The sequence below is a fragment of the Salvelinus fontinalis genome, chromosome 39, assembly GCF_029448725.1.
Source record: "Salvelinus fontinalis isolate EN_2023a chromosome 39, ASM2944872v1, whole genome shotgun sequence".
Taxonomy (NCBI): Eukaryota; Metazoa; Chordata; class Actinopteri; order Salmoniformes; family Salmonidae; genus Salvelinus; species Salvelinus fontinalis.
Window position 1 is genome coordinate 19,633,441 of NC_074703.1, and position 15,117 is coordinate 19,648,557.

General features: G+C 47.1%; 1 protein-coding gene across 11 annotated transcripts in view; it reads left to right on the forward strand.

Moving 5' to 3' along the window:
- Positions 1-15,117, forward strand: part of LOC129838326 (kinesin-like protein KIF21A) — a 39,459-nt gene that overhangs the window by 6,293 nt on the left and 18,049 nt on the right. For all 11 annotated transcript variants that reach the window (XM_055905245.1, XM_055905246.1, XM_055905247.1 and 8 more), the window contains exons 2-8: positions 9,147-9,369; positions 11,029-11,211; positions 12,208-12,357; positions 12,554-12,688; positions 13,361-13,534; positions 13,995-14,110; positions 14,532-14,727. In XM_055905245.1, the coding sequence (XP_055761220.1) occupies positions 9,147-9,369; positions 11,029-11,211; positions 12,208-12,357; positions 12,554-12,688; positions 13,361-13,534; positions 13,995-14,110; positions 14,532-14,727 (1,177 nt within the window). The remainder of the gene's footprint in view (positions 1-9,146; positions 9,370-11,028; positions 11,212-12,207; positions 12,358-12,553; positions 12,689-13,360; positions 13,535-13,994; positions 14,111-14,531; positions 14,728-15,117) is intronic.

Consider the following 15,117-nt stretch of genomic DNA (forward strand, 5'->3'; position numbering starts at 1 on the left):
CTTCACCCCCCCAGCCCATTTCTTCATCCCCCCAGCCCATTTTTTCATCCCCCCAGCCCATTTCTTCATCCCCCCAGCCCATTTCTTCACCATCCCCCCAGCCCATTTCTTCACCACCCCCAGCCCATTTCTTCACCACCCCCAGCCCATTTCTTCACCACCCCCAGCCCATTTCTTCACCACCCCCAGCCCATTTCTTCACACCCCCAGCCCATTTCTTCACCCCCCCCCCAGCCCATTTCTTCACCCCCCCAGCCCATTTCTTCATCCCCCCCAGCCCGTTTCTTCATCCCCATCTTCATAATGACCATGTACAACATAACCGTCAAACTGAAGGTGCTTTACGAGAGAGAGGAGAGGCTGCTGTAGTGTTTCCTGTAGTTATTGATTCCTGAAGAATAGAGGGCGAAGCTGAAGCTTTTCTTTCTTCTTTCAAGGGGACCATTTAAAACTGATTGAGACGCTTGTTGTAAGCAGCGCAACAACAGAACCAGTTATCGGTGTGTGTGTGTGTGTGTGTGTGTGTGTGTGTGTGTGTGTGTGTGTGTGTGTGTGTGTGTGTGTGTGTGTGTGTGTGTGTGTGTGTGTGTGTGTGTGTGTGTGTGTGTGTGTGTGTGTGTGTGTGTGTGTGTGTGTGTGTGTGTGTGTGTGTGTGTGTGTGTGAGAGATCAGAAGATCACTGTAAGCCCAGTGTCTACAGTTCCCGGGTTTCAGGTGCAATGAAGGGCCAGAGAAGGGTGTGTTTGCATGCCTGTGTTTGTGGGCATGTTTTTGTGTGTGTGCACAGTCGTGGCCAAAAGCTTTGAGAATGACACAAATATGAATTTTCACAAAGTTTGCTGCTTCAGTGTCTTTAGATATTTTAGTCTGATGTTTCTATGGAATACTGGAGTATAATTACAAGCATTTCATAAGTGTCAAAGGCTTTTATTGACAATTACATGAAGTTGATGCAAAGAGTCAATATTTGCAGTGTTGACCCTTCTTTTTCAAGACCTCTGCCCTGGCATGGCATGCTGTCAATTAAATTCTGGGCCACATCCTGACTGATGGCAGCCCATTCTTGCATAATCAATGCTTGGAGTTTGTCAGAATTTGTGGGGTTTTGTTTGTCTACCCGCCTCTTGAGGATTGACCACAGGTTCTCAATGGGATTAAGGTCTGGGGAGTTTCCTGGCCATGGACCCAAAATATTGATGTTTTGTTCCCCGAGCCACTTATTTATCCCTATTGCCTTATGGCAAGGTGCTCCATCATGCTGGAAAAGGCATTGTTCATCACCAAACTGTTCCTGGATGGTTGAGTGAAGTTGCTCTCGGGGGATGTGTTGGTACCATTCTTTATTCATGGCTGTGTTCTTAGGCAAAATTGTGAGTGAGCCCACTCTCTTGGCTGAGAAGCAACCCCACACATGAATGGTCTCAGGATGCTTTACTGTTGGCATGACACAGGACTGATGGTAGCGCTCACCTTGTCTTCTCTGGACAAGCTTTTTTTCCGGATGCCCCAAACAATCGGAAAGGGGATTCATCAGAGAAAATGACTTTACCTCAGTCCTCAGCAGTCCAATCCCTGTACCTTTTGCAGAATATCAGCCTGTCCCTGATGTTTTTCCTGGAGAGAAGTGGCTTCTTTGCTGCCCTTCTTGACACCAGGCCATCCTCCAAAAGTCTTTGCCTCACTGTGCATGCAGATGCACTCACACCTGCCTGCTGCCATTCCTGAGCAAGCTCTGTACTGGTGGTGCCCCGATCCCGCAGCTGAATCAACTTTAGGAGACGGTCCTGGCGCTTGCTGGGCTTTCTTGGGCGCCCTGAAGCCTTCTTCACAACAATTGAACCGCTCTCCTTGAAGTTCTTGATGATCCGATAAATGGTTGATTTAGGTGCAATCTTACTGGCAGAAATATCCTCGCCTGTGAAGCTCTTATTGTGGAAAGCAACGATGACGGCACGTGTTTCCTTGCAGGTAACCATGGTTGACAGAGGAAGAACAATGATTCCAAGCACCACCCTCCTTTTGAAGCTTCCAGTCTGTTATTCGAAACTTAATCAGCATGACAGAGTGATCTCCAGCCTTGTCCTCGGTCATCACTGACATGATGTCAGCTGGTCCTTTTGTGGCAGGGCTGAAACGCAGTGGAAATGTTTTTTGGGGGATTCAGTTCATTTGCATGGCAAAGAGGGACTTTGCAATGAATTGCAATTCATCTGATCACTCTTCATAACATTCTGGAGTATATGCAAATTGCCATCATACAAACTGAGGCAGCAGACTTTGTGAAAATTTATATTTGTTTCATTCTCAACTTTTGGCCACGACTGTATGTCTGTATGTATGTGTGTGTATAGAATGGTCCCTCCTTAACCACTGCTCTACAGCATCAGTTTCTCAGGGTAAAGACACCCTGGGGAATAAAGGGTCTGCTCCAATGCACATTGCAGTCCAAAGACATGTCCCTTGGGTTTACAGTATATCATATTGTACAAAAGCCGATGAAACTAACACTGTAAAAGGGTGAACAAATTTGATCACTGTTATTTACTGATAGTTGCTGGTTGAAAATACAATCTACACCCGACCTTCTAAACAGCAGGTTTGCATGGGGGCGAGTTTTGGCTTTCCATGGATACATCACCATGCAGTAAACTGATTAATAGGCCAATAACAAAGAGGGTTCAAAACCTCTCTGCCAATAACAGCTGGTTTTCAGTTTCCCCCTCCCACACAGACCACTCCCAGATAGTCCAAGCAAAATTATAATGATTTTTGCTAAAAAGCCATTTTTTTGCCCATCTTAATGCAAATCTATTACAGTAAGGCACTTAATTGTTTATGCAGAAATGATTTGATATTGAGATAAAAAACAGCTGCATCGGGCCTTTAAAAACCCTGTTCCTAGTGCATGAATTCCTCAAGTACTCAGCCACAATTTAACCTCTGATATGAGAGGAGTTAAAAAGTCAGCCGCCTGACTCCATTCTCCTCTCGTTGTAATGTGCGGGCACAGGGCAGCAATACTCCCTCTTCTTTCTGTGTTCTCCACAAAATGAATGCGAAGAAGTGGTGAATAAGTGAATGATTGATTGTTTCCTGTAATCTAGTTGTGTACCGTGCCTGTTGTTTTTCCCTACACCGTGGGTCCAGATGCTTCTCAGGACTCTTTGTAGCTCTAGAATTAGATTAGGGCTGAGATTAGATTTGACAATAGTCTGATGTTACTGTTGTGGTTTGCAGCAGGGAAATGATGCGTGATGGTCTCTCAGGGGACAATCGTGGTTGGCTGAGGCGGAGGCAAGGGGCTGAGGTCAAATCCTGATCTGCGGTGAGTCAGCATGATGATGCTGTGGCTGAATCACCTTTTTTACCAGCATAAGCTATTGCTATTCATGGAGATCTACACACATACTGTATAGACTCTAACATATCCGTCGCAGAGAACGCTGGTTAGGACAGTCACCAGCCTTCCCTGGCACAGTCAGTGCACCCTGGCCTCTGGCCTGCAGTACATTTCTAATTTTACAAGAGCCCTTCTGTTTGAAGTGCGTTTGTTTAGTCGGAGATTATGCTGGCTAGAAATGTGACTGTGCTACTGCCTGGCCCTGCGTCTTTCAGCCCTTTGAACCAGGTCAATGTGTAGTGGTGGTGGTGGCTGTGTGGAGAAAGGGGACAGAGAGAGAGTGGGAGGGAGAGAATGAGAGAGACAGAGAACAAGAGGGAGAGAGGGAGAGAGGGAGAATAGAGAGAGAGGAGAGGGAAGGGACAGAGAGAGGGAGAGAATGAGAGAGACAGAGAACAAGAGACAGAGAACAAGAGGGAGAGAGACAGAGGGAGAGAGACAGAGGGAGAGAGACAGAGGGAGAGAGACAGAGGGAGAGAGACAGAGGGAGAGAGACAGAGGGAGAGAGACAGAGGGAGAGAGACAGAGGGAGAGAGACAGAGGGAGAGAGACAGAGGGAGAGAGACAGAGGGAGAGAGACAGAGGGAGAGAGACAGAGGGAGAGAGACAGAGGGAGAGAGACAGAGGGAGAGAGACAGAGGGAGAGAGACAGAGGGAGAGAGACAGAGGGAGAGAGACAGAGGGAGAGAGACAGAGGGAGAGAGACAGAGGGAGAGAGACAGAGGGAGAGAGACAGAGGGAGAGAGACAGAGGGAGAGAGACAGAGGGAGAGAGACAGAGGGAGAGGGAGAATAGAGGGAGAATAGAGGGAGAGAGACAGAGGGAGAATAGAGGGAGAGGGAGAGAGAGGGAGAGAGAGGGAGAGGGAGAGGGAGAGAGAGGAGAGGGAGAGAGAGGAGAGAGAGGAGAGAGAGGAGAGAGAGGAGAGGGAGAGAGAGGGAGAGAGAGGGAGAGGGAGAGAGAGGAGAGGGAGAGAGAGGAGAGAGAGGAGAGGGAGAGAGAGGAGAGGGAGAGAGAGGAGAGGGAGAGAGAGAGGAGAGGGAGAGAGAGAGGAGAGGGAGAGAGGGAGAGAGGGAGAGAGAGGAGAGGGAGAGAGGGGAGAGAGGGAGAGAGAGGAGAGGGAGAGAGGGAGAGAGAGGAGAGGGAGAGAGAGGAGAGGGAGAGAGGGAGAGAGAGGAGAGGGAGAGAGAGGAGAGGGAGAGAGGGGAGGAGAGGGAGAGAGAGGAGAGGGAGAGAGAGGAGAGAGAGGAGAGAGAGGAGAGAGAGGAGAGGGAGAGAGAGGGAGAGAGAGGGAGAGGGAGAGAGAGGAGAGGGAGAGAGAGGAGAGAGAGGAGAGGGAGAGAGAGGAGAGGGAGAGAGAGGAGAGGGAGAGAGAGAGGAGAGGGAGAGAGAGAGGAGAGGGAGAGAGAGAGGAGAGGGAGAGAGGGAGAGAGGGAGAGAGAGGAGAGGGAGAGAGGGAGAGAGGGAGAGAGAGGAGAGGGAGAGAGGGAGAGAGAGGAGAGGGAGAGAGAGGAGAGGGAGAGAGGGAGAGAGAGGAGAGGGAGAGAGGGAGAGAATGAGAGAGACAGAGAACAAGAGGGAGAGAGGGAGAATAGAGAGAGGAGAGGGAGACAGAGAGAGGGAGAGAATGAGAGAGACAGAGAACAAGAGGGAGAGAGAGGGAGAATAGAGAGAGAGGAGAGGGAAGGGACAGAGAGAGGGAGAGGGAGAGGAAGGGGAGAGAAGGACAGAGAGAGAATGTGACAAAGAGAGACAGACAGGCAAGGCTGCCCTAGATAATTCGGACTGGGTCCATAGGAGAGAAAGGAGAGTCTCGGCCCAGGACAGCTGCTTCTGAATGGGTTAGAGCTATAGTGAGCTAGCCTGGCGCAGTCCATTTTGTTCTGAGAGGGGCTAGTGAGTTAGCATGGTGCTCCTCCGGCTGTCACTGTAATCGCTGTAATGAGGCCGCCGGCGTGAGGCTAACTGGACAAGTCACCTGGTGAGAGTCTCTGTCAGGAGCTCTACGGTGTGTGTGTCCGTACGCGTATGTGTTTGCTTGCATGTATGTGTGTGTGTCAGTCCATGTGTGTGTCAGCCTATCATCTCACAGAAGCAGCCTAGCCCACCTCTTCTGAACCGGATTATTAAACAATAGCTATTTTTATATTCCATGAAGCAGGCTCAACCTGACCGGGGGTTGACTGGATAAATGTACAGCCGTTATCATAGAGAGCTAGGTGCTCACTGCTCAGTCAGTCAGTCCCCCTGTACTGTGTTAGGCAAAGGCTTTGGGGCCCCTATAGAGGTACAGGAACTGGAGAGTTGGATTACTCTGGGAGAAAACAAGACATAAGACTCAATGGTTTGTGGCACTACAGTGTAGTGTTGTTCTATGCTGGTCATGGGGATGGAGTTGGACTCAAAGGGTGTGTACATTTTTGGTTTAGCCCAGCACTGACACACATCTGGTTCAACTAATCAGCCTAATCACTGTTTACCTTGATTAGTTTTGTCAGAGATGGGCTAGAACAAAAATGCTCACCAGTCTTGGCCCTCCAGGACCAGCATTGAAAATCACTGCTGTAGTCTCAAGGGTGGATTAGTGCTTTAAAAGTCTACATGATGGTATAGGGAAGTCACTGTATAGGTCAACCCTTATTCACCCTGAAGGATCCAGTGTTTTCATTTGACTCATGGCCTGAAACCTGTCGATCAACTATCCCAGCTAGAGGACAAATGTAATGTACACAAGTGCACTGCTCACTCACTGCACTGCGAAATGTGTTCAACACTTCATAGACTTCTCATTATATATTTTATAGGCCTCAAAATAACAGAGGCACTCGTCCACTGTTGATGACCTCATCGAGCCTTCACAGAGAGCATGCCCTAACGTACAGACGGGGAGAATCTCACTTTCATTTCCTTGATTCCTCATGTCCTCTCTCCTCAAAACAGGTTTTGAGAAGGAGGCAAAGAAAGACGAAGCAAGGAAACGTGGAAATGCAATTGAGAGTCTCCCAGGATATTTGACCAGCTCAAGATTGTCGACAGATTCCCCCCGAATAAAAACATTCAACTCAACTGACCACTGCCACTTCAAAGCTGCTTTTTCAACACCAGAAAGACATTTCAGATCGGATGTTTGTTTATACAGTATAGGCCTGTGTCTCCAAATGTCTTGGTTTAGTGCATTTAATCAAATCAATCTATTGATTCTCTCCAGTTCTCTAATTAGTAAATTATCGCTGGTGTCTGGACTGGGGTTGGGGGGGGGTTGTCTGTTTGTGTATTGGAGACACTGGGGGATGTCACAGACAAGGCTGGAGATCCTAGACATGCACACACAAGGAGGAGTGTTTGACTGGTTGTCGTACGTCACCACCTTGGCTGGGATGCTCTCATCACAATCAATCAGACCAATGATGTGATTTAAAGTGCACTGAACTCTTTCCTCATGTAGGGACATTTGACACCAAATGAAATGCTGTTGAACGTAATCTCATGACCAGTGCTGTGTATTATATAGTATCCTTCATCTCATATTTGGCTGGAAGCCAGCCCAGCATTCTCACTTGTAGTATTTCCGTGGCATTATTGTTACGTAACGAGTGGTAAGCAGTGATGTGTACTACCTTTGTTATGGTGGATAACAGTGATGGTTCTGTCCTGTTTTAGGATGCGGGCCAAAGGGATTACTATGGATTCCCCCGAACCCCCCCAAACCTCTAAAACGTGTCAAACAGAGGTCTGTCAGAGGGGTGTTCTGCAGGAACATGAACAAAGAGATCAGTAATGGACTAGTCAACAACTAGCCTACCTGTTGAGGCAGCAGCAATATTGAAATACTAAAATACTCTGTAGCAAATACAGAAGGAAGTTATGACCCAAATGATGTACTAGAGGTGTAACATTACAGGTAATGCAGCCTCATCTCCCCCTCTTCTCTTCCTCCTCTCCTCTCATCTATCCCTCCATCGCTTTGTCCCCTCTTCTCATTCACTGTGTAATCCCAGAGAGAGGATGCTAAATAGCCAGGATCTGATGTCACTGGGGCACAATAACACAGTAGCGTGTGTGTGTGTGTGTGTGTGTGTGTGTGTGTGTGTGTGTGTGTGTGTGTGTGTGTGTGTGTGTGTACTGTATCCTGACTCCAATCACAATACTGCCCTTATTAAGGCAATTACAGGCCGCCTAACACAAGTAGTACATTTACTTACTTGTCTTCTGAATATTTCCCATTTAAATTTAGTTGAAATCCTGTGACATTTGTCCAGTGAGTTCTGTGATGAGCTAGACATATGGAATATGACAGGCGCAGGGGCAGCGTGTATGGGGGAATTGCAAGGCAGGGTGTGACTGTTTACCTAGTGTAGCTTCACAGCTTCCACTCCTCTCTGAGCCCAGGCTCGAACACTGAGGGCTCTGTATAGGGGCGGAGTGGTGGAGTGTGCTGGCAGCATGAGGAGAATCACACACACAGACACACATACGCACATACGCACGCAGGCACACATACAAACACGCAGGTATGCACACGCGCTCCAGTCCCCAGATACTGTACCATGGTATTACAAGGGGATTCAACAGGCTCCTAGAAAAACAGATTAGTGAATAATACTCGTATTTCTAATAACTGGACCAACAGATCTGCTGTATGTAGCGCAGCAACCGTTTTATAGAAGCAATAAAGCACTCAAACGTTACATATCGGGGGAAAACAGGGTTAGGTGGTTAACTTAATGTCTAAAAGTCAACCATAGCCCTGAATCATACTCGACATGCAACTTTCAAACTCTGCTTATCAAACTTTCTATTCTCCTTATCTGTCACGTTCTGACCATAGTTCTTTTGTATTTTCTTTGTTTTTGTGTGGTCAGGGCGTGAGTTGGGTTGGTAATCTATGTTTTCTATTTCTGTGTTGGTTTTCTGTGTTTGGCCTGATATGGTTCTCAATCAGAGGCAGCTGTCAGTCGTTGTCCCTGATTGGGAACCATATTTAGGTAGCCTGTTTTCTGTTAGGTTTTGTGGGTGGTTGTTTTCAGTCTTTGTGTGTCTGCACCCGATAGAACTGTTTCGGTTGTCACTTTTGTTGTTTTGTATTTTGAGTGTTCACCTTTATTAAAGTAAGATGAACAATTACCACACTGCGCATTGGTCCTCCGATCCTTCTAACTTATCCTCCTCAGACGAGGAAGACGACAGCCGTTACATTATCACACTTTCTACATTAAAACTCTGCTTATCAAACTTTCTACATTCAAACTCTGCTTATCAAACGTTCTGCATTCAAAATCTGCTTATCAAACGTTCTACATTCAAACTCTGTTCATCAAAGCTTTGCCCTTGAGGTTTTGTCAAGGAGCTAAGGACTCTATACCTGCTGCATGCCACATCCCTGCATACCGCAAGTCAATATGTCAACACATCAGAATAAGTTCTTGCATCGGGTTTAGTGACAATGCGATATTGGATAACGTTTCCATGCCTCTTCTGATGACATGCCACAAGTGAAGATGTCAACATATTAGACACATCTATGGAAGGGTGGAATGTTATGCAGTGACTAACTGTTATGAGATAATGTTTTCCGTGTCTTAAATTTAACCCTCAGCAATTAAGAAGACATCGAAGGAAACCAAGCATCTCCGTGATAAACTCTCTCTCGCTATCTCATTCTCGCTCTCCATTTTTGTATGTCTGTTCAGGTTAAGTGTTTCATACAGTTACAAACCCTAACCCAACATCTCTCTCGCCCTCTCAGGATTCGTCCTCAGCTGGCGAGGGAGAAGATCGAGGGATGTCACATCTGTACGTTCTGCATGCCCGCCGAGCCCCAGGTGATGCTGGGTAAAGACAAGGCGTTCACGTACGACTACGTGTTTGACATGGACTCCCAGCAGGACAGCATCTACACACACTGCACTGAGAAACTCATCGAGGGATGCTTCGAGGGGTACAATGCTACCATCTTCGCCTATGGACAGGTCAGATATTTGCATGACACACACACACACACACACAGAGGCGTACATGCACAAATGCATACATACACACACGTGCACAAATGCATAAAAAGCACACACACCATATTTGCCTACAGACGCAATGCGGTGCAATGCTGGACACACCCAAGGAAAGGGCGTGGCTCTGCCACACACAGGAATCCACCACGTGCCCTGTGGTCTCTGGGCGCTTGCCGGATGAATTCAAAAACAGTGTTGTTACTGTAAGCAAGCAGAACACGTTATCACACCTTGTTTCCAATACCACACTCACACAAAGTCATTTATCAAACCCCTATCAGTGAAGAAGCGAGGGATATACTGTAACTCTGCTAAACTCACGTTGACTGTGACACCGTCATTTATCAAACCTTTACAACTGTGTCTCAGTGAGTGACACAGCACTGCTGGAAACTGTTCTCAGTTAGGCTCCAAGTCTTCAGTAGATCTTGTTTCATATGAAGAGAGAAGCAAACAGGCCAGGAAAACAGTCAACTCAGCAAAGGCAGGCATGTTCTAACAGGACCAACATCAGGGTTTTTATTGGCTTGATAGATTAGCACATGTGACTGACTTTCTACAGGACCTGTTCATATCTATCTATCAGGCTCTCCTTCACTATCTCTCTCTCTCGTTCTCCCTGCTCTCTCTCTCTCTCTGCCTGTCTGTCTCACTCTCTCAAACTCCTTCAGTTCATCTCCGTCTCTCTCTCTCGCTCTCTATCCTTCTCTCTCGCTCTCTATCCTTCTCTCTCGCTCTCATTCTCTCTCTCTCGCTCTCATTCTCTCTCTCGCTCTCATTCTCTCTCTCTCGCTCTCATTCTCTCTCTCTCTCTCGCTCTCATTCTCTCTCTCTCTCTCGCTCTCATTCTCTCTCTCTCTCTCGCTCTCATTCTCTCTCTCTCTCTCTCTCTCTCTCTCTCTCTCTCTCTCTCTCTCTCTCTCTCTCTCTCTCTCTCTCTCTCTCTCTCTCTCTCTCTCTCTTGTACTTTTAGCGTTTCCCTCTGTCACAACTTCTTCCTCTGAACTGAAGCTCTATAGTGGAGCTCTCTGCCAAACTCTCCTTTCACTCCTCTCCTCTTAATCTCTCCGTCCATTCTCCTCTACCCGCTACATTCTTCTCAGCCCCATTGTCTCCCTGTCAGACTCTCATTCAAGGGGCACAGAGGGTCGCGCACGCACGGACCCATATACACATGCACACTCACACACAACCGTTTATATGTACCGCATGCATGCACACACACACACACATTCACACACACATCACTGTCAGAGTATCTTTCAGGTGACGTGTGAATTAGCATCGCATTCCGTTGGTAGTCACCATGACAGCCAAGCCCCCAACCCCGATGTGTGTAGCTACATATATTAGGAGCAGGCTTTAGTCCAGGAGAATCATTTTGGCAGGGCTTGTTTTTCTTCCATTCTGAACATTGCCGTTTTTGTACTGTTTTTTAATTTGAGCAAGAAAAGCTCAACTGATCACGCTTTTTGCTGCATTCATGAAACAGCACCATAGGTCCACTGACTGTCTGAGTAAGTTTGAAGTCAGATAAGTGAGTCGATAAATGAAACAATATCATTTGTTATTGATCCTATCATGTCCCCCCCCCTCCCCCTTCTTCTCCCTCTCCCCCAGACTGGTTCGGGGAAGACCTACACCATGGGTACAGGGTTTGACGTGAACATCTGTGAGGAGGAGTTGGGCATCATTCCCCGGGCAGTCAGGCACCTCTTCAGGGGCATTGAGGAACGGCAGCAGGCCGCCACAGAGCAAGGCAAGCCTGTACCCGAGTTCAAGATCAACGCACAGTTCCTGGAGGTAGGCGCGATGAAAAGTATGTGCTTTTGTAGCTGAGGTGAATTGGTTAAGAACGTCGGGTTGGTGAGCGGGAGACCCGTATTCAATCCCGAACTGGTTACACTTTTGAACCTGAAATACAATCTCTCTCTGTAGTCTCACATTAGCTCTGCAACATGAGGAAGCTAGGAGATGCAGGTTTCATTGGCCCTGGAAGGCATTATTTCTTACTTAAATCTATCCTGTTCCCTTCCCTCAGAGCTGCTAACACAAGAGAGGGTTCTGGCTAGGGGCTGCTGCATCTGTGTGTAGCAGCCTGGAGCAGAGAGAAGTATTGCTCATGGGACGTGTTCAGCTAACTTAACTCTACAGGCAGATAATTTATCACCATAGAGTAATTACTAGGGAATTACGTGTCTCACTCAACTCTGATATCGCTTGCTGATGCATGTCTCTAACAACTAATAAAGCAATGGCCTCCCGAGTTAGATACCGGGCTGTGTCGCAGCCGGCCGCGACCGGGAGACCCATAAGGCGACGCACAATTGGCCCAGCGTTGTCCTGGTTAGGGGAGGGTTTGGCCGGCCCGGGATGTCCTTGTCCCATCGCGCTCTAGCGACTCCTTGTGGCGGGCCCGGGCGAATGCACGCTGACTTCGGTCCCCAGTTGTACAGTGTTTCCTCCGACACATTGGTGTGGCTGGCTTCCGGGGTAAGTGAGCATTGTGTGCATTGTGCCCTTTTGGCGTGTTGTGTTTCGGAGGACGCATGGCTATCGAGCTTCGACTCTCCCGAGTCCGTATGGGAGTTGCCGCAATGGGACAAGACTGTAACTACCAATTGGATATGACAAAAAAGTTTTTAAAAATAAATAATAATATACAAATTAAAAAATAAACTAATAAAGCAGCATACTTGCCATAACCAAAGCTACTGATATTTTCCACGCACAGTTATTTGGCTCGTCGGCTAGTTTTTTTTATTTGAAAAAGTATCCATTTTTTTCCCACTATCCCAGCTGTACAATGAGGAGGTGTTGGATCTGTTTGAATCAACGCGGGACATGGATGGGAAGAGACAGAAGTCCACCATCAAGATTCATGAGGACGCTAACGGAGGCATCTACACTGTGGGAGTCACCACACGCACGGTCACCTCCGAGGCAGAGGTTAGTCTCAATCGCAGCCTAACGCAGAACAACACCAATCTGTACCTAAGGTCATTGGTTAAATATATGTTATTGCTGTAAGCCTAAATCTGTCTGTGTATGTGAATTGTCAAACAGAATTTCTCTCTTGAATACAGTGTACTCTAAACTCTCCCTCCCTCCCTCCCTCCCTCCCTCCCTCCCCCTCCATGTACAGATGATGCAGTGTCTGAAGCTGGGTGCTCTGTCCCGTACTACAGCCAGCACCCAGATGAATGTCCAGAGCTCGCGCTCCCATGCCATCTTCACCATCCACCTGTGCCAAGTCAGAGTCTGCGCTCCGGACGACAGTGTACGTGGCATCGCACCAGTGAGCTGGAGCTCTCTAGACCCAAGGCTAGGATAGGATACGCTTTTTGACAGTCTATTTCACTGGCCGTACTATTTTCACTTAGCTGTTTTCCCTGTCATTCTTTAGAAATTACATGATTATAAGGTTATTAGGCTGCATAATTATTACCGTTTTATTTGGGCGTTGTAACAAACAACCACTTGTTCATTGCCAATTGTGAAAATACACATTAATAGCATGTCATTTCCTAGTATTTATGAGATAATCAGCTGATAAACAAGAGGAGTGTGAAATGCAGAGTTTCCCAAGCCTCCCACACAGCTCCCCAGCCAGCGACACAGCTCCCCACACAGCATATCTCCCCACATAGCTCCCAATTCACACACACACCAGCTGGGCATGATGTCACCCTCCTCTCCCTGCCCGCTGATTACATGAACAATATACAGGCTGTTACAGATACAGACAGGCCTATCCACTGGTGGTGTTAATGAGAGTTATAATGGAAGACGAACACCACCAGTTGTATTTCTCTCATCGGCCTGATCAATGCTACAGCCGAAATGTCGATACACATGTCCAAGACATGGAATTACAAACACAATCACCATGCGTATTTGCCCCACAGTCTCTTATTTGTTTTTTTTACACAATGCCCACCTCCTCCTTCAGGAGTCCAATGAGACAGACAACCGTCTGGCCAACGGTTCCTCTGAGGTCAACTCTGAGTTCGAGACGCTGACGGCTAAGTTTCACTTTGTGGACCTGGCCGGGTCGGAGAGACTAAAGAGGACCGGAGCTACTGGGGATCGAGCCAAGGAAGGCATCTCCATCAACTGTGGACTGGTGAGACTCTCACTGTGAAACAACGCAGGCTATAGTTAGTAAGATGGTGTACACACAGTGCCTGGTTTGGGTCAATTTATTACAAGTTGACTGACTTGAAATGGAATTGACCCTAACCATTCCCAATGCTATAACAGTGCCTGTAAAGGTCATAGGTTACTCAGCACTAGGAGGTTTTAGAGAGTCGGGACAGTGAGGAGGCCATGTCCTCTTCTTGGACGGCTGACATGAACTGTTTCAATGATACACCTGTTGTCTAGAGCTTGGAGACTATGGGAAAGAGAGCCTCCTGGTGGTTGAGAAAGATATTGCAGGCGTTCTACCAACACTGTCTGCCGCCATCTCTTTGATTGACAACTGAATTTAAACAAGGATTTGATGCTTTATTTTGATAGAATGCCGATGTTTAAGCCTCATTTTTAAGGACCGTCATCTCATCTTCATTCCTCTCTCGCTGCAGCTTGCGCTGGGTAACGTGATCAGTGCTCTGGGGGACAGGAGTAAGAGGTCCACCCACGTGCCTTACAGGGACTCGAAACTTACCCGGCTACTACAGGACTCTCTGGGAGGAAACAGGTCTGTATGTCCTCATGAACCACACAAAGACACTGCATGTAATAGTGTTGGAAGGTGTAGATATAATAGAGGTTTAACACTAGAACCTCTCCCTGAAGCTTTTATTCTATGGATGGATGAATGATCTGTCTAACAAAGTTCTGCTGACTGGAATATCAATGTTTTAAAAGTGGCCCATTGAAACCGGAATTTCTTTATGCTAGTGAGTGAATTAATTACATCTGTGAAAAATGATATATTTTTGACTAAATTAGAATCATTAATTCTGTACGGCTTTTCCAAGTAGTTTACTAAGTGATTTACATTGATTTCAATACATTGCCTGTATAGTTATTCAGTTCCTAATGTAGTCTTCTTTTTTTCTGTGTGTCTGTCTACGGTCTGTGTCGGTATTCCGTCCATCTTCTATCTCTATCCCCAGTCAAACGGTGATGATAGCGTGCATCAGCCCATCTGACCGGGACTTCATGGAGACACTGAGCTGTCTGAACTACGCTAACCGAGCCAGGAACATTAAGAACAAGGTGATGGTGAACCAGGACAAAGCCTCCCAGCAGATATCGGCTCTCAGGACTGATATTGCCAGGCTACAGATGGAACTGATGGAGTACAAGACGGTAAGAGAAGGAAAGAGGGATGGAGGGTGCAAGAGAGAAAGAGAGAGAGAGAGAGAGAGAGAGGGAGATTTTTGTTTGTTTGTTTGTTGCTATTTTAGATCATTATAAAGGCCCTGTTTTCCAAGTCATATGGTAAACTGTACCATTATATGCATTCATATAACTTAAAACGTACTAACGGCTGCACGTGTCCATTGAGGCTGTATTTCTGGTAGCCTGGAATCCAACTAAACAATAGTGAAACGGAGGGATATTCAGTGTCTACATTTCTCTTTGACCTACACTCATCTCTCTGGTCCTCTGGTCTGAGCAGGGCAAGCATATGGTAGGGGAGGTATAACAATGTATAGTTGCCTAACTGATCTACTATAGTGATCGACTATAATAACC